Source organism: Rana temporaria, chromosome 1, assembly GCF_905171775.1.
Source record: "Rana temporaria chromosome 1, aRanTem1.1, whole genome shotgun sequence".
Taxonomy (NCBI): domain Eukaryota; kingdom Metazoa; phylum Chordata; class Amphibia; order Anura; family Ranidae; genus Rana; species Rana temporaria.
This window is the reverse complement of record NC_053489.1, coordinates 350503665-350528009: the sequence shown is the minus strand read 5'-3', so window position 1 is coordinate 350528009 and position 24345 is coordinate 350503665. Positions and strand designations below refer to the sequence as shown.

Here is a 24345-nt window from a genome sequence, read left to right as displayed (position 1 = left end):
ACCGTTTTCCCGACGAGAAAAATGATCGTGTGTACGCGGCTTAACAGAGCGAGTTTTGACCACTCTGAATAAGGGGGTTACGGGCATTCCGGTAAGCCTCTTGTGTGGATCTTTCTTTGGGTGTCACCCTGGCTATTCCTGGATCCCTTTCCAAGCACACAAGAAGTTATTATTTGGGACTTTTTCTTTCTTTCTTTCTTTCTTTCTTTCTTTCTTTCTTTCTTTCTTTCTTTCTTTCTTTCTTTCTTTCTTTCTTTCTTTCTTTCTTTCTTTCTTTCTTTCTTTCTTTTTATACACACCTTGGAGGTGCACTGATTAATACAAGTCACTGTGTATTTTTGGACATTTTTTATATTTATATATTTATTTCTTGGTGCTTTATTGCTGAAAACGTTGCACAGATGAGCATATTTTTTTATGAATTTTGCCTAATATATGCGCTGCACTTTTTTTTATGATTCATGTAGCATACATAACTTTTTTAACCTTTTTTTATAAGTGATCACATACCCTCTGTTCTCAGCTGCATAAAGAGCTCAAAGAGTTAGGGGAGGAAAAACAGCAGTACAATGGTCTTACCAGTAAATGGCTGTGTGTGTGTGGGGGGGGGGGGGGGGGCGGTTGTGTCAGCACAAGCCTAATCGTTGGAAGAAAGCAGGCTGAGTTCCCAACACAGCCAGAAAACTGACCAGGCTGTGCTCTCACGCTTAGTTTGGTCAGATTTTAACAGGAGAGCAGGGAGACACCGGGTATTACACATAAAGGAAGCAATATAAAGAGAACAGGATACGTTTTCATACATGTACATGGTACAATGGACACATATCATAAATATGTTAACATATTCTTTAAAGCTATACTAAATGTAAAATGTATCTTGTCTTAAAATAAAAAGGGTGTTATACTTACCTGAGCTGTACAACAATATTGCACAGAGTGATCCCTTACCTCCTCTTTGGCAGTCCCCCGCTGGCGCTGTCCGATCCTTTTCCCCCTAGTGCTCCCCTAGCAAGCCATGTGCTATGGGGGCACCATTGCATGCGCGCTCCAAGTCCAGGATGTGTGCATCCATAAACATTCCTCTTCACAGGAGTTTGACTGCCAGCCACAGGAGTTTATGGCTCCAGCTGCTACGTGTGTATCCTGTAAGACCAGGAAGAGAGTGGTGGTGCAGATGAGACAGTGCTGGATCGTGAGAGGAGGTAGGAAAATGTTTAGGAATGGGGGTGGGAGGGTTAGGTAGTGGTGGGGAGCGTTTTACTGTAATGCAGTTAGAAGAAAATACTATTTTGACTTTAGAGCCACTTTAGGTAATGCATTTATTATAGGGGCCTACACATCTGTCCGAAACGAGGGACAACTGAGAAGCAAAGAGGGGCAAAGGGGTACTGTTGCAAATGAAGGGAATTCAGGTATGCTTTCCTATCCTATCCTACCTAAAACCAATTAAAAAAAATCATGTTTTAGCTAAAAATGGACCAGCATTGTATAGTGTGATTTTAATACAGTCCACTTTTTTCCTTCTAATTCCATCAGTTATTCTGACTTGATTGTACACACCTATCACCTTTATCTTTATCTATTATGTGTGTCTCTGACATCTTCCATCTTTAATTGTCTATATTCTGCTGTGTCTTACACAGAATCTCAGGAGCTTGTCTCCATCTATCCTTTCTGCCTTCCCTCCTGACACATCCTTTTCTTTTGTTGTCATTCTTCAGCTCTAACTTTTGCCATTCCATATTCCCCCCACTTAGCTAGTTCTGTTCTGCCTGCCAATATTTCAGCAATCTGCTCCTAAGATTTTATTTTATCTGTGTGAAAGTTTTTTTTCTCCCCTGTGGAGTGGAATTCTTCCTTCTGCTATGATTTCTTGCATTATTCTCTCACATCCCATGTCAGCAGCAGTTCAGCGTGCTTCTCTTGGCTTCCTTGTATATGCACAGTGTCCATTAAGGCTTCTGGTTAGCATGACCTCTTCTCTGCCTCCAGTCCTTCCATCCCTTTTATCTCCGGCCCTCTCTACTACATGTACTGATCAATGACTCATTCTCCATTTCACAGACATGCCTACTTTTGGCTCTCTAATTTTAATTCACAGATCAACGTTTCATCCCCTCTGTCTCCCTATATCTATTGCTTTTAATCCAACTGAATTCCAGTTCTCTGCTAGCAACGCTGTCCATTACACCCCAACCACCATGCCTTTCACCCTTTTTACCTCACCTGCATAGTTGCCAACAGTCCCGTTTTTGCCGGGACAGTCCCGGATTTGGGACCCTCGTCCCGGATTGATTTTGTCCCGCTCATTTTCCCGGAATTTTGCTTTTGTGCCGCCAGGAAAATCTGTGTTTTGGAAAATGGCAGGCGGGCTACAAAAAGATGGCCGCTACTGCAGACACAAGGATTATTCCCCTTGTGTTCAGTGGCAAGGGGAGGAGCAGCCAATCAGAGAGTCGGGGGAGGAGGAGAACACTTCCCAGAGCGGTGAGAGAACTCAGAGCATGTGTTCTTTGAGAAGGAGTCAGTGCGGTTCCCTGGGGAGGGGGGAAGGCTCTGTCCCTGCCGCCGGGGATTATAGTGTGCGGGGCAGCCTGCTGTTTGGGGAAATCCTTATATATATATATATATATATATGGCGGTGTGTAGGAGAGTGGCTGGTACAGTAGTGTGTGAGCTCCACAACATCTTGGACTCCTTCTCTCCGTAGTGAGTGCTTACTGTCCATTGTGTCAGTGGGTGGTGAGAAGACTCCACCACAGAGAGGAGGGGCTAAGCCAACAGCAGAGCCTTAGGAGAATTGGTGAGTGCTGCACTTTACACAGCATTATGTGTGAGCCTCTGTGATTTATTATTGTGTTAGTAAACAAGGTGGTGTGTAGGGGTTCTAGTCCAATGTATCGTGTGATAATAGAATGATAAGTAGGCGAAGATTATGCGGAGTGGGTGGAGCTTCGGGGAAGTGAGTGTGGTAATTAATTAATAGCTGTGCTGCAAAGTGTCCCTGGAAATTTTTTTCAAATGTTGGCAACTATGCACCTGCATTATATCCGAGGCAAAGTGTAGTAACCAGGGGGTCTTACCTGGACCCCGAAAGTTAGGCCACATGCCCTTGGTATATTGTTAAAATATATCTAAATCCCAGCTTCTTTTTTTATTTTGGAGTAGGGAAGAGTTGTTTCCAATTGGGGAGATTTTCCTCCACTTCCTGTCCTAAAAAGCAGGAAGTGGGGTTTACCAGGTAGGAATAATTATACATAGCTAGACCAATATGACTATGCATATAGCATACCTGTGAAATCCCTCAAGACTACATGCTGGAGTACCTGTGTCTTCCAGAGTGTTTTCTAGCTTCTAGAGCAGGGGTCTCTAAACGATCTAAAAAAATGGGAAAGTTCATTGTCTTTCAGACTATAGTAGGGCTGGAGTGTGGCCAGTGGGAGTAGAAAATTCTTGGGTGTTCAGTGAAAGTAAAAAATAAATAAAATTACATAGTGCCTTATTGGTCAATAATATTGGTCAATATTGGTATTAGTGATGACTGATGGAATGCTCTTTGACGGGGAAGGGGATGTGGAAGGGTCCTGAGAGTGCAGCCCATAATAGACCTCCCTTTCCAGCCTGCAGATGTGAAACGCGAGTTAATATACAGTGGAGCTGTATGACTGTTTCATGCACACACCCATTCTAGGAACTGGCTTTCCTGCAGCATCCTTCATATCTGGTTACCGAACAGAGCTAGACGTCTGACCTGCCTCCTACCTTGCTTCTCTGTTCCACCTCCATGTACCTCTTCTCATCTCTAACCCCCTCCCCCCTCCAGCCCTTCAGCCTGGCTCACAGCAGGAAGGGACTGACAATGAATTCCAAAAGACTTTATAATATGGATCCACAGCATCCATGCATAATCATCTGTATCAGCAGAGGAGAAGTAGTACCCCATCATTGGTGTCAGTGGAAAAGATAGTGCCCCTTGTTGGTGCCAGTGGGAAGAATAGTGCGCCATCATTTGTGTCAGTGAAAGGAATAGTGGCCCATCTTTATTGTCTGTGGAAAGGATAGTACCCCATTGTTTGTGTCAGTGGAAAAGATAGTGCCCCTTCGTTGGTGCCAGTGGGAAGAATAGTGTCCCATCTTTGGTGTCAGTGGAAGGAGTTGTGCTTCAGCTTTGGTATCAGTGGGAGAAAAAATGCCCAAGGGCTAGATAAAGGCAGTAAAATGGCCACAAATGGCCCACAGGCGGCAGTTTGAAGACCACTGTTTTAGAGGGATCTCGCAGGTATGGTATATGCATAGTAATTTTGGTCCTAGTTGGTCCATATTGGTCCAACAGACATCTGTTTACATACACCTATCCATCAACCTAACAAGTGTTCGGTTTGAGACTGGAGAAAACCTAAAAGTGACATTCCTTATGTTCTGTTTCGATTCCGAATGGGAAAGGCCCTTTGAGATTGAGGAGTGAGATCAAATCATACAGGGCACAAGAAACATCCCACCACAGAAATGCTCAGGATAGAAACTACAATGGGGAACATTTAGGGAGCAGCCGTGCATGGCAACCAATCAGCTTTCCTTTTTTTAAAGCTTAAGGCTAGGTTCATATCTATGCAGTTTTACTGTGACCACATTTGTGTGGGCATAGCAGACCATTCATTTGCTGTACTTGTGTGTGTGTGTACTTCTAAAATTACAGCCGCATGGAAACTGCATAGTGCTATCGGAAAATGTGCTGCAGTTTCCAGTGCATGGGAATGCCATGGGAGTGCCATTAAGAATTAACAGCACCCCTGCATGCTAGTGTAGCCAAGTCGCAGACCCCCTTTGGTCTAATGAGAACCTCCAGAGTTAGGGATAGCTGACCTTCTTCTATGTAGAGTGGGTTACAATGCATGGTGGGTGCGATGCAGGATAGATTTGTGTACAAAGGGTTTTAATGAAAATACACATCGGCAGAATAATACAAAAACAGTGGTGGACACATCATGGACAAACAGATATAAAAACTTCAGGAAACAGGAAGGTTAATCTGAAATCCAGAAATTTGAGCAAGCCCTTAGAGGTGCGAGTGCAAGCACAGGTGATCAGCAAGAGGTTGTCTTCACCTCATAAGTCCTGGCAAAGTGGCAACACATTCTGGCTTACATACTGGTAGTTTTGCAGGGCATCTGTAAAACATATGGCGAGATGACAATATAAAACAAGGGTCTTCAAACTACGGCCCTCCAGCTGTTCAGGAACTACAATTCCCATCATGCCTAGTCATGTCTGTGAATGTCAGTTTTTTACAATGCCTCATGGGATGTGTAGTTCTGCAACAGCTGGAGGGCCGTAGTTTGAGGATCCCTGATATAAAACATAGCATTACAAAAGGAGAACAAACTAAAAGGATTACATAAAGGAAGATAACATTCACCATTATGCAAAATAAACATTGTCACACTGTGTGTCCAATCCCAGCAGGACCAAGCCTGTGGGCCAGAGAAACAGAAAGAGGATAAAAAAAAGCGGTGAGGAGAAAGAGAACCAGAAAGAAAAATAGCATAGGCATATAATGCAAAGAAGAAGGAGAAGGAAGGGAGAGGAAGAAAGAAAGAAGGGGGGAGAGGCGAAGAGGGGGATCCACAGGGTGGGTGGAACAGTGGCTTATTAAAGGGGTTGTAAAGGTTCATTTTTTATTTTCTAAATTGGTTCCTTTAAGCTAGTGCATTGTTGGTTCACTTACCTTTTCCTTCGATTTCCTTTCTAAATGTTTTTTTTCTTTGTCTGAATTTCTCACTTCCTGTTGCTCCTCAGTAAGCTTGCCCCCATCATCCGAGCCGTTCTGGCTGGGGGTTAGTCAGTGTGCTCGCCCCCTCCCTTGGGACTACATCCCTGTGGGGAGACAGGAAAAGGTAAGTGAACCAACAATGCACTAGCTTAAAGGAACCTATTTAGAAAATAAAAAACTAACCTTTACAACCCCTTTAAAGGGAAAGGAGCGCTGGGTCAAATCGTGACGGGTGGTTATGAGCCACCCAGGGTTGCCATACCCGGAGAAACTTATCATGAGATAGATTCATGGACGCCTGACACTTCTTCAATGCAGAGAGATTTATTGTTTCTTCAACAGTAACGTGGGAGAGAGGGTTTAGGGCCAGGACACCCTTTAGTAGTTGTAATGTTAATTGGCAGACTCCGAGACTTCTATAGGTAGACAGCCATGCAGGGAAAGACACCCACCTGGACACCACATCTGCGTGTGTAGACCCGCTGTCTCCTATGGCAACAATCTTGAACAGTTCCTAACAGAGGTTACAATGAACTCTTTCACTACCTCTACACTCTCCTATTTTAGATCTTCACTCAACTGAGCTCTCAGTCTCTCTCACTAGATTTGCTGATCCACTGCCACTGGATCTCATGAGCTCTTCCAATGTTCTTTCTTAGCATCCTCCTCAAGCGTCACCCCCCGCTTCCCTGCCGGGTCCCTAGCTTGGCATCCAAGATACTTCTCAAGCGTTAACCCACTGGCCTGTTCGACCCCTAGCTTGACACACAAGGCTGCTCTGCAAGCGTCACCTCCGTTGGCTGGATCCCTGGCTTGGCACCTGCTGAAGTTTCCCAATTCTTCACCATCCCTGGTTGGTGAGAATACTTCTTCTGTACTTGCATCAGCTACTCACAGTGGTCCCTGGTAACAAGGTGAATGGTCCCTTAGTGGCGACAGCTTCCCCTCTTCCTCCAACCACGACAGGTTCTCTGGCCGGCAGAACCTACACTTCTGGTTGGACTGCAAGCCCCAGTCCCAACCCTACGCTGCTCTCTCTTGCTTCTGGATAGGCCCTCAGACAGTGTAGCAGCCAGATGTCCTCAGAATAGGCATCGGGCTCTGGCCTAGCAGCCCGGGACAGTACAACACATGTCCACCCAGACAGCCGTTCAGGTGGCACAGAACCCTGATCACCTGGCCTCACCCAAATAAATAGGCTCTCCCAGCAGGCCAGAGGACACAAGAAGATCCCTGCACTTTGGCTGAGATACCCCATCAATAACTAATCTCTTGTTGCAATGCTCTTGTCTTATCTAATGCCACCAGATACCCGGCCATAAAGTGACAGAAGAGAGAAGTGCAGCAATTCCAGAATTAGGGTGGAACCAATTGATCCCCTATCAATTGACCAAGACAACTATATCTGGCAGGTAAATTTACTAGCAACCCTGCCTAAACATCAGGGTGTTACACTAGTTAAATGGCATTGCATTTTTGCCGCGGGTGCAGGAACCTTTGTGATTTACATGCAGTCCCTCACTCACATGAATCTGAATACAGCTTAGCTGAACAATCTGAAGATAGAAGATGATTGGTTACTATGAACAACTGCTCCAAATTCTGGCTGCTCCAATTTTAATAAATTCCCTCAATGTATCTTTCGCTTATGGCATCAATCAACTTGCACTTAAACTGATGTGCCTCTAAAAGTGATCTGTGTTTGGATCGGTTTTCAGGCAGTAAAGAGGCGATGTGTTGTCTGTTTTTTTCTCATAATTGCCACACCAATGTGCTGCACCTGTGTGCAATGCAGGCAGGTGTGGGGCGTTTGTGACGCTTCCCCATTCACTTGAATAGGTTGCGTTCGGCAGGCGTATTGCTCCCTGAACATGAGAGAAGCACTGGGGTGGATTCAGAAAGCAATTGCGTCTGCGTATCCATAGATACGCAGCGTAATTGCTTAGTTGCGCCGGCGTAACGACTTTTCTGTATTCAGAAAGCTTGTTACGCCGACTGCAGCCTAAGATATGACTGGCATAAGGCTCTTATGCCGTCGTATTGTAGGCTCCATTCTTACGATGGCCGCTAGGTGGCGTTCCCGTAGTGGTCAGCGTAGAGTATGCAAATTGCATACTCACGCCGATTCACAACCGTACGCGCGCCCGGCGTTCGCATTTTACGTCGTTTGCATTCGTCGGTTTCTGCGTAAGGCTGCTCTTGCTATTAGCAGGAGCAGCCAATGCTAAGTATACCCGTTGTTCCCGCGTTGCGATTTTTGAAAATTACGTTGTTTGCGTAAGTGAATCGTGAATGGCGCTGGACGCCATTTACGTTCACGTTGAAGCAAATGACGTCCTTGCGACGTCATTTACCGCAATGCACGTCGGGAAAGTTTCCCGACGGAGCATGCGCACTACGTTCGGCGCGGGAACGCGCCTAATTTAAATGATCGACGCCCCATACGGGATCATTTAAATTACGCGCGCTTACGCCGGGCAGTTTTACGGAGCGCACCCGCAAATTACGGAGCTACTGCTTCGTGAAGGAAGCGTAGAGCACGTAATTTACGGAGGCGTAGCGTAAAAACGGTACGCTGCGCCTCCGTAAGAGGGCGCAAATCTACCTGAATCTACCCCAATGGTTTTAGCAAAGCATTGTAATTTTGACCTGCAAACTCCCCCTCCGTTGTCTTTGCAGGTTAAGGAGGGGATGCTAAAAACGCAGTTCAACCACTCATATTTAGTGCCCCCCTACCGCAAGTCTAAATGAGCCTTTACTACACACTGACAAAGGACTGCCTTATTATAAGTATACACTCTACATTTTCTATTAAAACCACGTGCCATTAAATAGGCTGAGAACCGAAATGGTTAACTCACTAGCACATTTTTTGGCTGCTAAATGGCCAGTGACTGTTGGTTAAAAAAAAAACACACAAGTTCATCGAAGCCACAGTGATGATCCCCCAGTGGTAACAATCCCCCTGCAGTGCACCACCTGGTCTGAGCACCAGCCTTGATTAAAAAGGGTGCAGATCCATTGGCACGCATGCTCACAGCAGCTGTCTCTTTTCTCCCCCCAAAGCACTATGTGAGTGAGCACAAGCTCTTCCTCTCATAGCCTATCGATCCCTGATGGGATGCTCTTTGACAAGGAAGGGGATGCCCAAGGGTCCTGAGCGTGCAGCCCATAAGCTTAGCCAGACCCCCCTTCCCAGCCTGCAGATGTGAGAGGAGAGTGAAGATGCAGTGGAGCTGTATGACTGTTTCATGCACACACCCCTTCTAGGAACTGGCTTTCCTGCAGCATCCTTCATATGTGGTACCCAAACAGAGCTGGATGCCTGACCTGCCTCCCACCTTGCTTCCCTGTTCCACCTCCCCGTACCTTTTCCAATTGCTAACCCCCTCCGTGCCCTTCTGCCTGGCTCGCAGCAGCTGCATATCGGAAGGGATTGTCAATGAATTCCTGAAGACTTTATAATATGGATCCACAGCGTCCAAGCAGGTAATTATTAAGCCTTATTATATATCCCTTTCTGTGATCTGAGCTTTCATTAACTGACGCTCACATGGAACAAATAACACCCTTATTTATTTAGGATTACGGAGGTCTAAGTGCTTTCAATTGTCCTTCCAAATTCCCCTTGGTGTCTATTGATGCGCGGTTGTAGCCCGATAGGCTTTAATAGAATTTCTGGTGTGCTCTATCGTTTAACAAGCGCCTCACACTTTAGATAATCCCTTCTTACTTTTGGGAGGTTTTAATTACATTTTGATTATTATTATCGATACTAATTTTCTTTTTTCTATTTTGTATCTAGCGTAGCAGAAGGTCATTAATTAAAAGTTAATGATATGAGCTTGTTCCTAAAGGCAATAAAATAATTGATAACTAGAAATAAAAAGATTGATCCTTATAAATGTAGTTTGCACAGAATTGATCTCTACCATTGTTATCGTCTAGAGTAGTAATTATTGCAAATTAACAGTTCAGTTATCTTTCTAATTATAATATATACAGTGTGTGTTTTGTTAAACTTACCATGAATCATACTTGCTGCACAATATCACTGGTGATAGTCTAAAGGGATCAAGTAATGTAGTCCAATCTGCAGTTTAATTTGTTATTTCACGTGTGCTCATTTCATATTTGCAGTCTTGAATGCAGATCATTTTTCTGGGTTGTCTGCCTTTATGTTTTTTTTTTCAAAGTAAATCAATGTGGTTTTTTTTTGTCATTTTTTGGAAACAAAGATGATAATTCACAAAGAACGTAGGCTTTTTTTTTTTTTTTATATTTTTTGTTTTACTGATCCATCTGCAACATGTTGCTGGAATATAGATTCCATGTTTGTTGTAGGCGAGACTGCCCTGGGAAATGTCTGTAGAATACAGAATGACTTCAAAGTCATCAAGACAAAATGTACATAGATACATGTCATTTTTATGTACCTAGGGGGCTGGAAGGAAACCCATTGTGACAACAGAAAACCAATATAATTGGCATTTGTCACTCTATCTTTTCTTCACGTGGAGCAGGTGGGCCATTAGATTCCAGTTGGCAGTCCTGCTGAAATTAATAGGGGGTGAGAAGAATAGAACGTGCACCATTGACTCGTGCCGCGTAATCCAGGGACACAGGAATTAGTCAGTGCTGCTGTTCTCCATCCAGCTACAAGAAAACAGCAGCTATGAATAGGCAAACCAGAGAAGACCATGATGTACCTATACACTATGTGTACACTTTGGGTGTGTATATATATATACACACAAAGTGTACACAGTGTGTATAGGTGTGTGTGTACACTTTGTGTGTGTGTATATATATATATATAATGCATGTATGTGCAATTTGCATACATGTGTATGTGTGTTTATGCCATAAAAGATATGTAGATGATGCCATTGTTGACAATGCTTGCAAGTGCACATGTATCATAGGTTGATAGATACAGGGCCAAATGACTTATCCACATTTTCTTGTACTGTATTTTGTTATTCAAAAGCCCAATAGATGTGCATCCTCCACCTAGCATTGCATTAGTGTGCATATATATGTATGCGAAAGCAGAAGAATTCCTGGGTATTAGAAAGTTGTCATGTATTGTATACAAAGTTAGTTACTGTAAAATTCCCCAGGCAAATTCTCAATATGGACAAATTTGTTTCTTGGTTGCATTTCCCATTTATCTTAAATACGTGATGAACAACACTGTGGGGATTAAGTGAGCCGAACACAGCACATTACTGTATAATAGGCATCCCATAAATCCTGAGAGAGAGGTCACTCAAGAGGGGATAGTGTTATGAATTATGCATGCTGTAGGCTATTGCTGGTCCTGAACCTGAACAGCGGCACACTCTAGGTTTTATTTAATAACATGTTACAAACAGCACATAGCCCACTACAACCAGCCACATATCCAGTGCTGGTGGAGCGTAATCAGAGAGTTGATTTCTGTTTGGTTGCAATAGCTGATTGCGCCCACTTCACAAATTATTCTTTGTGTGCGTTAAAGACGTTTCTTGTCTGACGTTTTTTTTTTAATTTGCCTTTGCCGAATGTCTTTTTAATAGGAATGTACAGTTCTTTCAGTGTTATTCTATATGTAATCTCATGTACATATAATCTTACCAATGTGTGCTAATGCGTTATTTACAAAGTTGTTTTGTTGTATTGTTTGTAAATTGTGAAGTGGTGAGCCACATGCAATCCAATTAGTAGTTTCTGTGGACTCCCATCCACCGTCAATAAATATAATCCCAAAAAAAGGGATGCAGCACAGATATTGTGGGAATTTCTTTTAATCCTTCAATTCACAACAGAACTGGTGGGAACTTGAGAAAGATTGGGATGCCAAAAACTGTTGTTCTGTTGTAGCGGTGTACATCATTTGAATTGAAAGATGCCACAACCTTACCATTTGGATTATATATTATTTGTACTTGCATATTGTACGTGAGAATATCCACATTTGCTTGGTCCAGAAAATAGGCTCTGCTTTCTGCTTTGCAGGACTATGCAATGGTTGTACTTTGGGTCAGCTGACTCATTGAAAGCAATAGTCGGGCAGGCTCGGCTCCTCTCGCGGTCACGTCCTGTGCGTCCTGTACGTCCTTTATGCGAGAGGAGCCGAGCCTGCCCGACTATACCCGAGTGTACTGCACTCGGTATATGTCGGCGGAGTGGTTCAAACACAGCGCGGGAAGCGGGGATCGAGTAGGGAGGACACCACGATGGCTGCAGAAGGACGCCGGACCGGACGAGGCCGCCGATGGACGACGGGCAAGACACTGTGTCTAACGCATAGATGTATCCATGGGAATGCTCCCCATTATCTATGCGAAAAAATAAAAGCTCACAACTCCAATCACATTCTGCGATCCACCAACCAAAATCTGCTCCAATCCCAAAAGCCAATTACAAGTCCAAAGGAGAAAGAAGATTCACGGTCCAGGGTCCCAGACTATGGAACGCTTTACCAACCAGCATTCGGTTGGAGGAAAATCACCTAACGTTCAGGAGAAAGATCAAGACCCATCTCTTTTGATATCAAAGGAGACAGGAACAACAAGCGCCCAGAGGCGATTTGGTTCGCATGTGCCGCGCTATATAAGTTTTTTTTTCATTCATTCATTCATTCACCGATGAGTATTTTTTTTCCCAGAAATTTTCCTTCAAGTTCGGGGGTGCACGCTATACGTCAGGGCACGTTATAGCAAGATAAATACGGTACTTCTTTTGTGACTGATAGCTCATCACAGCAGTTGTTTAGCAGAATGGCAGATTCTAATAAAAACTCGGAGGCCTCGTACACACGATAGGATAGCCAGAGGACAACGGTCTGAAGGACTGTTTTCATCGGTCAAAACTGATCGTGTGTGGGCCCTATAGGTTATTTAACCTTCGGTTAAAAAAATAGGAACTTGCTTTAAAATCTAATCGATGAACGCCTAACCGATAGGTCAAAACCGATCGTTAGTATGCAAAAGCATCGGTTAAAAACCTGTGCATGCTCAGAATCAAGTCGACGCATGCTTGGAAGCATTCAACTTCGTTTTTTTCAGCACGTCGTTGTGTTTTACGTCACCGCGTTCTAACACGATCGGTTATTTAACCTATGGTGTGTAGGCGTGACGGACCATCAGTCAGCTTCATCGGTTAACCTAAGACAACGGTCCTTCAGACCGTTGTCCTCTGGCTATCCTATCGTGTGTACGAGGCCTTATTCTAGAGAAAATCTGCAATTCAGTTTATTTGTTTCAATAAGAAAAAAATGAGAGCAGGCATGTGAAAATTTGAAAATCGTGTCATAATTAATGAAAACACTGCAATAATTAAAATATTTACCCATATTTTGAAAATTCACTGTACTTTCGCTTTGAATAGAAATCAGGCATACAGAAATATGTCCCATCTTTTTCCTGGAGTCACCTAGAGTTACATCCCATTGTCCAGTCTTCTAGGGTCTCGGGACTCTTCTGGAGTTTAGAGTAGGATGGAATAATTATTTTATTTTTTCTGAGGTCACCTACAGTTTTATCCCATTCGTCAAGCTTCTAGGATCTAATGATGTCTTCAGAAGAGTAAATATAAATCAGTTATTTTCCTGCAATCACCAATGGTTTCACCCCATTCCCCAGTTTTCTAGGGTCTCATAAAGTATCCTAGAGGCTCCTGTAGTCCAGGGCATGGAGGATTTATTGTTGAAAAAGTAAATAAATATAATTTAGACAATGATATAACTCTTAGTTCAGAGGTGAGCAGGGACGCGGTCTTCAGTCATGGTCTCCTGACCAGCACTGAGCACAGGGATAATTTCCAATTTGTTCCTTGCAAATGAGTAAGTGACATCACTGGTTAGAGCATAGCCTCAAGGAACACTAGGATCAGGGTCAGTGCTGGGTCAGAAGCCAGTGTAGATACTTTCCTGAACAGCTCTTTTTTTTTCTTTTATTGTACTTCCAACAATCTTTATGTTAGAGCACATTCTTCTTTAATATAGCATGGCAATCTCTATGTTTTGGCAGTTTGTCTCTCATATGGCGATGTTTCTAACACACCAATTCCTTTAACATGGCAGTCCAATGATATTCTCCATTATAATTATCATGCTATATACTTTATGTTCATTAATGCATGAGCAATAAATGTTATGTTGTAAACAATACAGTGTATACTACTACTATACAGGTCTTTTGGAATCTTAAATCTGTGCTTTAATGTGTATGAGAACCTTAATTTACATAGTTGGGATTGATTTCCTTTGTTTCCGACAATGCACTTAAAAGAGAAGTATGGGGTTTGAAAAAAACAAACCTACATACTCACCTAGGTGGATGCAGCATCGTTCTGATGTCTCCGCCACCTCTAGGACCGAGAACCGAGCAGTTAAAGACTGGTCTTCAGTGAACAGTGAGCAGAGACTGACAGTCACTGGCTTACTGCTCTGTGCTTCTAACACTTAGGCCCCGTACACACGGCCGAGGAACTCGACGTGCCAAGCACGTCGAGTTCCTCGTCGAGTTCTGGGATGAAGCCGCCGAGGAGCTCGGCGGGCCGCCTTCTCCCATAGAACAACGAGAAAATAGAGAACATGTTCTCTATTTTCTCGTCGAGCTCCTCGGCGGCTCCATCGAGCCAAAACTGTACAGACGACAGAGTTTCTCGGCAGAATCCGGGTTTTGACCGAGTTTCTCGGTGAATTCTGCCGAGAAACTCTGTCGTGTGTACGGGGCCTGACTGGAGTGCCAGGCTATGGAGGGGACAGGAGCAGCTGGCTTGGCCTCTCAGTAGCATGCTAAGTCAGGATCTTTTCAGAGTCTGGACCAGCTGAGTGACTTTAGCCCGCTGTCGGCTCAATACAAGTTACAGGAGTGCAGAACAAAGAGCAGTCTTGTGGCCTAAAGGAGAAGTAGGGCTAAAAGAGCTCTGACCCTGCTTCTCCTTTAATAAGTTATTTTTAAAATGATTCTAAAGCCTAAGCATTCCCAGCATTAAGGTAAAAAGTATTTAGGTAGCAGTATTGCCCCCTCAACCCCCAGAGTCCTCACTCGATCCAGCCCTGAGGCCTTTCACACTGGAGCAGTGCGCTAGCAGGATGGTAAAAAAGTCCTGCTAGCAGCATCTTTGGAGCGGGGAAGGAGTGGTGTGTATACCACTCCTGCCCATTGAAATCAATGGGGCATTGCGGCTATACTGCCGAAAAAGCGCCTTTGCAGAGGCGCTATGCAGTGGTTTTTAACCCTTTCTCAGCCGCTAGCGGGTGGTAAAACTGCCCCGCTAGCGGCTGAATAGTGCTGTAAAATTGATAAAATGCAGCTAAAAAAAACGACGCTTTACCACCAACGCCGCCCCCGTCCCAGTGTGAAAGGGGCCTTAAGCTATATGTCCATGTTTTATTTTTATTTATTTTTTCACAATCCAAGATTTATTGAAAGCAAATTGAGTCATACAATGAACAATAGGTACATCTCCAAAACAATTGACGTGTACCAGTCTGATAACAAAGTTGACAAATAAAGTAGAAACTGTCTTAAATGAACAAGTTCAATAAAATTGTAAGGCACATTTGAAGAGAGGTGAAAGGAGAGGGGAGGACTAGAAGTGGGGAGTAGAGAGAAGAGGGTAAGGGTAAGGGGGGGAGGAAGAGGGAGGAGAGGGTGAACAGGGACGGTAAGGGGGTAAAGAACAATCCACAGTCATACCAGTTTAAGGCATAAATTACATAGGTGACTATAAGGATAAGTAAAGGCATATTCCAAAGGCAAAGAAATCTATCAAACTTATTTTTTTTAAACAACCTTCAGTCTAATTATGAATGCACAGAACTGTATTTTTTTTAAATATTGGTAGTCTCAGTATTATTTTTTCACAATCCCCACTGCACAGGGAATAACAGACTGTGAGTGGGATGCTCTGAACTGTAAGCCAATCAAGCTGTATGGCAAAGGGTTGCCAATCTACCATGTTTTCAGGTTCTGGGAGTGGAAGGCGGATGTGTTCAGTTGGCTTACAAAAGTCTAAATAGCGCAAAAGTGATTTTTCACAGTACAGTAAGCAGGTAAGTGACACAGAAACCAGCACAGCTACAAAAGGAAATGGCAGTGTGTTGGCTATTTAGTCTGACAATGGTGCACAAAAAATAGGAGTGGCAAAACAGTATAACTGATATTTCACAAGGTTAAAAAGTCCCCCTTGAGAGCTTGGATTCAACAGTCCAATGGGGGTTTGTGTACTTAAAGCAGAATAAAGAGAAACAGTTTAAGTCAGGATTTAAATATATATGTGTAAGGTGACTTAACTAACAAAAAAAATGTGTAATTCTGTATAGCAAGGTTTCAAATTGTGACAACCCTGTCAGACGGCACAGCCAAGTACTAACCTGTATTTTGTCTACTGTAGTTGGAGCAACACAGCCTGGTCAAGGACCACCTTGGCCTGTGATTGTATAGCAAGGGAACAGCAGTACACTGGTGAGGTCAATCCTATGCCCCCTACCCATTAGCTAGCTACTTGCACACAGTATTTTTTTGGTAACGCCCAATTGGTTTATTGAGCTTTCACTTTCTGTCCCAGTCTGAATTTCTTTTGCTCAGGGAAGTAGAGACTACTAATATAAAGCCACCATGTGGCTACTATTTAAAATATTGTTCAATTAAAGGCTAATCCAATATTTGTAGCCACGTTTCCAGAAACATGCATTATTAATGTAAAATATTGTCCCATTCACAATCCATCACTGTCGAAACCACCCTTCCCCCACTCTTTCCTGAATCACATGGTGCTTTTCCCTGCAGGAATCTGAACTTTTTTCATTTAGAAGAGCCTTGCACAGCCTTGTCATCCAGTCTGTGAATGCAAACAAATAATTACCGTATTTGCCGGTGTATAAAGCGACCGGACGTATAAGACGACCCCCTAATTTTACAGTTTTTTAGGATTTGTTGCCTGTACTCACCGTATAAGACGGCCCCCCTTCCGAGACTTCCGACGCTTCATATTTCTTCCATCTGGAGCCATTATCTTCTCCCTTCTTGCTGAAGCTGGAGCCAATCACGGCAAGCGATTTATTATATTAATTAATACAAAGCCTGCTTGGATTGGCAGAGGCTGTAACATCATCAGCCCACGCCTCTCTGACTCTCAAAGCCAATCTGAGCCGGCTACTGTATGTAGTCTGCTCGGATTGGCAGAGGATGTTACTCAAATCCAAGCAGGCTCTGTACTCATTTGAATACATCGCTCACCGGGATTGGCTAAGTGGTATATACTGTATGTAGCCGAAGCTACATACAGTATTACCGCACATCCAGCAGGTATCCGAGCAGCTGACCCGGCGTATAAGACGACCCCTGCTTTTTGGACATTTTTTTTTAAGTGTAAAAGGTAGTCTTATACCCCAGCAAATACAGTACTACAGGTTACTACAGGTCCCATCTGCCACTGTGGCAGAGAGGCTATGTACAGTCCTAGCAAACCTTCCTTCCCGCTCTCCCCTTCTCCTGTAGGTCGATCCGCACTTTCTCCACTAGGTTCATGCCACCTTAAGGACCTGAGACTGGGGAAAGACTTTGAAAAAGCTTGTGTAGTGTAGTGCACTGGTTTTATTGAGGAAAATAGTAAATGCACACTGATGATGAGATCAATGTTTCTGCAATGACTAGTGGACTGTCACTTTAATACATATCTGAGTTAAATGTATTTTACATTTTTCTTTACCTTTGCTATAAAGGGTAGTAGCATGCCATCATACACTGGCAGTAGGCTAATTGACAGTGGCGAGACACATACGGTAGCACTCTCTACGTATCAACAAACATTTGAAGTTTAAAACACCGGACTCATGCAGAATATAAGGGTACAAACTGAATCTTGTAAAATCTGAACACCCAGTAATAATTATGATCTGGTTACAACAGAGTCATAGGAATGTAAAAAGAGACTCTTTGGGATGAAATGTAGTGAATGAGTTCGGACACCCTCAAAATTAGTCAGCATGATACATCAGCATGTCATACATGCCACACATACTGATGCCAAGTTTCCTCATCTTAGGCCTTGTACTCACGACCGGATCTGTGCGCTGGAAACTGTCTGCCCGACAGTTTCCGGCGTACAAGGCTGATTTGTGTTTTGTTCCGCTGGCGTGTACACACCAGCGGACCAAATTCCCGTCGTACCGGAACGCGTGCACGTAAACTACGTACGACGTCACTATAAAGGGGAAGACCAAAGTTAATGGCGCCGCCCTCTGTTCCTCTTTTGCTAGTTACGGGTTTGCTCGTGTTAGTGAAGGTTTGGTTAGAGCTGATTCGCGCTTCTCGGTCTCCAGGCTTTGACAGCGTGTATTCACGGGTTCAGTGCGTGTGCTTGCGGTAACGTAGTTGTCATTCGGCTATAGGCAAGCAGGTTGTTTCTGCTTTAGCAGTTGCATCCTGTGCGCTCGTATCTGTTTGTCACGCGTTTGTCGCAGGTAGTGCTGGATTTGCGAGTGCTTTCTGTTTCAGTGTGTTCTTGACTGACCAGCCGGCCGGTTTGAAGCCATGATGGAGCAGCAGCGTCAATTTTCGCGAGTTGGTGCTGTTTATGGGATGGCTGCTGGATATGTTCATTTGTCCAGTACTTTGGCCAGAAACAGGGGGCGGAGGCGTTTCTGGACCAAGAATTGGTTGCGCCAGCGTGACCAGTTCTCACATATGCCTCTGCTTAGGGAACTCCAGGAGAATAATCCTAATGACTTTAGGAATTTTCTCCGCATGACGGACCCCGTATTCAACCGTCTGCTGGATCTTCTGTCCCCCTATATCACGAGGCAGGACACTGTGATGCGCCAAGCCATCACGGCCGAGCAGAGGCTTATTGCCACGTTGCGGTACCTGGCGACTGGGAGGAGCCTGCAGGACCTCAAGTTCTCGACAGGCATCTCTCCGCAGGCGCTTGGGGTCATCATACCGGACACGTGTGCTGCCATCATCAAAGTTATGCATGAGGAGTATATTAAGGTAAGTTTCCTGGCTCTAATAATGTGGCCAACTAACTTTTTTTTTATTTTCCCAGATATGCTGTGTGTTTAACTAACGTTACCTTTTCTCCCTATGCATGTTGATATCAGCTTTACATGTTTTATTCTTGGCCTACCTGCATATTTGTCCCTTACCCAATATTAACCTGTCCAGCATGCTATCCTAGGGACAAACCCACCTTGCCATTTTTTAAAACAGGACTTTTTGGTTTTTGTGTCCCCCCCCCCCCCCTTCAAACTTTTATTGTCCCCATCAGAGGGCTGTGGAGTCTCTTAATGAAGTGGCCCTATATATTTCATTTCCCAAATTCTCCATGCACATTTTTCTAATGCAATTTTAATACTGTGAACTGTCACAAGGATGCTTGTAGGATGTTTTTGTTACAAAGTACTAAATCTCTTTTTTTGTTTGTCCCCACAGCTACCCTCCACACCACAGGAATGGCAGTCTGTGGCTTCCCAATTTGCCCAGCGGTGTGATTTTCCAAACTGCGGTGGAGCAATAGATGGGAAACACGTCCGCATTGTGCCCCCACCCCGCTCGGGGTCCTACTATTATAATTACAAGGGTTATCATAGTATTGTGTTGATGGCGGTGGTGTCGGCACAGTATGAGTTTCTATATGTGGACGTGGGGAAGAACGGCCGGATGTCTGATGGGGGAGTGTTCGCACGGACTGATTTCTATGATCGTCTCCAAGCTGGTGGTCTGGCATTGCCACCAGATGAAGATAATGTGGAAGGACTTCCGTTTGTGTTCCTAGCGGACGAGGCTTTCGGGCTTGGTCCTCACCTCATGCGGCCTTTTCCCCAGAGGACCCTCACCTCAGAGAGGAGTGTGTTTAATTTTCGGTTGGCCAGGGCTCGGAGGGTAGTCGAGAATGCCTTTGGGATACTCACCAACCGGTTCCGCCTGTTCAGGACATCGATACATCTGGCGGAATATAAATTGGACACCGTTGTATTTGCCTGCTGCATTTTGCACAACTTTTTACGCAGGCACTCCCAGACGTACCTACCCGACATCGGTTCTGAGGCAAGACTACCCTCAGATCCCCTTCCCGGGCTGGACACTGGTCGCGCTGGCTTGGCCCCCCAATCAGCTCGTGAGGTACGCGACAAATATGTTGAGTACTTCATGGGTCGGGGGGCCATTGCTATGCCAGATCATATTTCTTTCTAATTCGGCCCCCAAAGAAAGGAATATTCTCAAAAATAATAAATAATTAGACCATTGGACTTTATACAGTTGTTTGTCATTAATGCTTTTTCTCTTTTTCTCTGTCTTCCTGGTTCTCTAACTAACTTCTTCAATTGTAATGCATAATTGATTTCTCCACTTTTAGTAACTAACCACATTTTGCACAGTATTCACTCATCTACAAACAGGGTATTGAGTCTAGAAATAAGAAGCAACTCCATTTGTAAATTTTGAGGTCAAGTATTTTAATTTTTGCTTGTTCATGACCCCAAAAATTATTTTATATTTTTTTCATTACTCCCTGCTTTTGTACTTAGGAGTCAAAAAAAATTTTTTAAACTTTTTTTTTTTTTTCAGGTAATTCAACCAAAAATATTATGCAGATTATACATTTATTAACAAGTTCACTTTTTTTTTTCTCAAATATAGTTAGATTTATTGTTTACATATATATATATATATATATAGATTATATTTGGTGGGGTGTTTAGCGCCTTAATGTTTTTTTTGGGAATATTTTTTATGCACAAAAAACAATAATTTTTTTAACATTTTTTTTGTTTTTGGTGTGTTTTTCTAAAACTAAATTTTTAGGTGAGAATTTGGAGTCAAATCTCTACTTCACTAAATTCAGTGATTAGAGAGATTTATAATTCTATATATATATTTTTAAAAATTTTTACCGTTGTTTATTCTTTATGGTCTAAACTTTATAGTATCCCAAAATGTTCAACATGGTCAAAAAGTAACAAAATCCAATTCCAAAAATATAAAAACTCACAACAGCAGTCAGTCATGGTGTGCTTTCACACTGGAACACGCCAAAATTGGAAGATACACACATTCAGTGCAAACTCGCCAAATGTCATTGGTTCAACAGACAAATGGCCACATGTGCTATCTGACATCATGGGTGATCAATGTCTGTGTTTTGTGGGAGCAAACCCTTCCTCTCAACTACTTGAGGATGGAGGAGGGGGTTGGACCCACAAAGCACAGACATTAGATATTCTGTGATGGCAGATAGCACATGTTGGCACACTGTGTGTGTATCTTCAAATTTTGGCGTAATCATTATTCAAACTGTAAAAATGTTTGTGGGGGCGGGGGATGGGCGGGGGGTGTTTCAGTCTTTGACACGGCCCATCATGTCAATAATGTTCTTAAAATTAGATTCGATGACCATCATTCTTTGCCGCATATTGTCCATTTCCGTGCTGCATTCCAAAAGCACATTTGTTACATTCTGTTCCATGAGAAACATCCTTTCACGCATATTGTGCATTTCAGTGCTGCACTCCATTACCTGCTGAATAATTATAGCAGCACTTGCACGTGAAAATATTGGCACACCATCCTCCTCCCCTAAAACCAACAAAAAAAAAGGCATTTACAACATTATTTTTCGATGAGGCCTATCTACATATGTTTTTTTGAATCAAGCTAGGGTGACACTGACCTGATGGGCTTCTCCTTTCCACCTCTTCGACATCTTCTATCACTCCTCCTTCTTCCACCACCTCCCCATCATCTTCAATCACTCCTCCTTCTTCCACCACTTCCCCATCATCTTGGACTCCTCCTTCATCCATCAATCCACCTTCTTTCAATTCGCCAAATTGTTCTTCCGCCACTTGCCCTTCATCTGCTATGACTTCTAAGTCCAAAATTACTTCTTCCTCCTCTCTTCCTTCCTCCTTTCTTCCTTCCTCCTCTCCTTCCACATCCTCCTCTCCTTCCACATCCTCCTCTCCTTCCACATCCTCTTCTCCTTCCACATCCTCTTCTCCTTCCACATCCTCTTCTCCTTCCACATCCTCCTCCTCCTCCACATGTTGAGATGGCAGATTTTGGCCTTGTCTGGCCCTCTCTGCCTCCTCCAAATGCTGGCGACTTCTTTCCCCTGAAATAAACCAAAAAAAATGTAGACTCATCAGCACACAGATATTGGAGAGCATAAATCGCACACATTGCTTAGAAGATGCTTTCATTTAGTTACTTTTATCTTTCACCAAACCTACATTTTGCAATTACTTCTATATGGCAAGCTCTGATCCTGCCCCTTTTTAGCAAAGTGACACACATGGATGTCCCCCCTAAACTGTATTTCTGGGAGACCCTACCAAAACCCATTTTTGATTTGTGGAGACACAGGTGCTCTGCATTGCAGATGTGAAAACATCTGCTTTATTACCACTGTTTTTAGAATGAATCCTGTTTGCCTTTCCCATTCTCATACTTTTTTTTTCTAGAACTAGCTTTTACACAATGTTTACAAACAAAGTTTTTGGCCAGTGAGCCATGTCCAGGTGTGTTGTTCCTGGAATAACCGAGCCTTTCTGATAAACTATGTGATGTTACGTTGTTTACTAAGAACACTGTTTGTAAATATGTAGTTATTTATGTCCTAAAAAATAAATGACAACATGTCTTTAAAATTACAAGCAGGCCAAGGAGGCAGATGGTGAAATATACATGGCAACACATTATTGCAGACAATCACCCCCCCCCCCCCAACCCCAATATATATTTACTTACTTTTACGCAGAATTTTAAGTATTTTCTTCATCTGATGTGGCTCCCTCAATTTTAAGTCTGACCATCGTTTCCTCAGCTGTTCCTTGGACCTGGTGATCCCAAACATCCTCTGCATTCTCCTCGCCACCTTGTCCATAATATGTGCCTTTCGGCGGTTAGGGGTCTTGTATGGCCCTAATTCACCATCATAGTCCTTTTTTCGCATGATGTAAACTAACTCCACCATTTCCTGGAACCGCATATTAGTGGCTTTATATCTTCTTTTCCTTGATCGGGACGTCCCTGCCTCTGTCCCTTCACTTGTGGCATGAGAGCATCGTGCCCGCTCGTGTGACATCGCCATCTTTCCTTTCCCACAGAGATTATGGGCGTGGAAAAGATGAATTCTTACGCCATGGGCGGAGAAGAGGGCGGCGTTTAATACATACGCGGAGTGTAGAGAATGCAAACAACGTGTTTACGTCCGTTACGCGGAGAATCTTCGAGCGCATCCAGAACATACACAGTTAACGCCATATTTCCTAAACTCATTGATTAGGGGCCTCGCAAAGGTGACGAGGGCGGGGTTTCATAAATACGCGGAGTGTTTAAAAGGTTTACGCCGTGATTACGCATCTTACGCGGTAATTAGGCGAGCGTGAGAAACGAGGAGCGAGAGACAGGAAGGTAAGGAAATTAAAAATGGGATCAGCAGAGGCCTCGAAAATGTAGACACATGGGATGGGGGTTTGGGCTGTTGGTTGCACCCTTTTTAAGCTATTCTGTCTATGGGGTACCACAATGTTATTTTGGTATCCAAATGCTTTTGGACACCTCACAAAATAGAGATGTGAACAATGCTGTACCTCATTGACAAGTTTTTGAATGGTGTATTCAGATCAGGCAAAGTATTGTTCAAGTGTTGGTTGTACAGAGGTCATTAGGAAGTGTCTTTTATGTCATCCATTGTCAGGGGCATGAGATTTACACATGAAAGAGTGCCTAGATGAAAACTGTCATTTGTAAGCATTGTTTAATTTTATATATTTAAAATATTTACTGCAATGTGAACAATGGCTCTGCATCTAGCAAATCAATGTTTGGTACAAGCAATGCGGCCGAGCTGCCAATCATTGTTTAAACAAGAGAGACTGTGTTTGGAATTAGATATAGGTAATAAATTTGAAGACACATATTAGATCAAGGTCAACGCTGATCCTTTGGAATATTTATTTTTCTGTGGTTTATGTTTTTGTAATCTAGACTCAAAAAGAAATATAATTTTGCAAAAATTACAATGGACCTCCTACAAAGCAAGGAATCTATAGAGGCCTTACTTCAAAAATACCAGGACACGCCCATCCTGTGGAATTCAAAGCACTCTTTATATTGCAATAAAGAGGTACGAGCGGCAGCACTAGAAGAGCTAGCAAATTATATGCAAACTTGGGTGCCAGGATGCACTGCCAACATGGTGAAGGATAAACTTGCCAACCTCAGAAGCACATACAGGAGAGCATACAAAGCTAATAAAAGCCAAAAATCGGGAGCAGCAGCAAGACAAGCAAAGGAACCCAAACTGTGGTATTATAAACAGATGGCTTTTTTGCGGGACGAAATGGAAGGCAGGAAAACGATGTCCAGTCTTTCTTCCAACCTTTCCTCCATGCTACCTTCCAGCGGACATTCCCCAGATGACCACAGCCCTGCAGAGTCGGAGGAAGAGGGCCTGGCTGACAGAGATGCAGATCTGCCACCCTTCGATGAGGAGGTATAGTAGTTTCCTCTATATTTATGGCGTAAAGAATTCTTGGTGGATTAATGATTAGATATTGTAAAAAATAAACC

The 24345-nt window shown here is 43.4% G+C and overlaps 1 protein-coding gene across 3 annotated transcripts in view; it reads left to right on the top strand.

Moving 5' to 3' along the window:
• The first annotated feature begins 8817 nt into the window (after positions 1-8817).
• Positions 8818-24345, top strand: part of NCAN (neurocan) — a 289797-nt gene continuing 274269 nt past the window's right edge. For 2 of the 3 annotated variants that reach the window (XM_040320673.1, XM_040320665.1), the window contains exon 1: positions 8818-9259. In XM_040320673.1, the coding sequence (XP_040176607.1) occupies positions 9237-9259 (23 nt within the window). In that variant the 5' untranslated portion in view covers positions 8818-9236. The remainder of the gene's footprint in view (positions 9260-24345) is intronic. The other variant, XM_040320682.1, reaches the window with a different exon arrangement.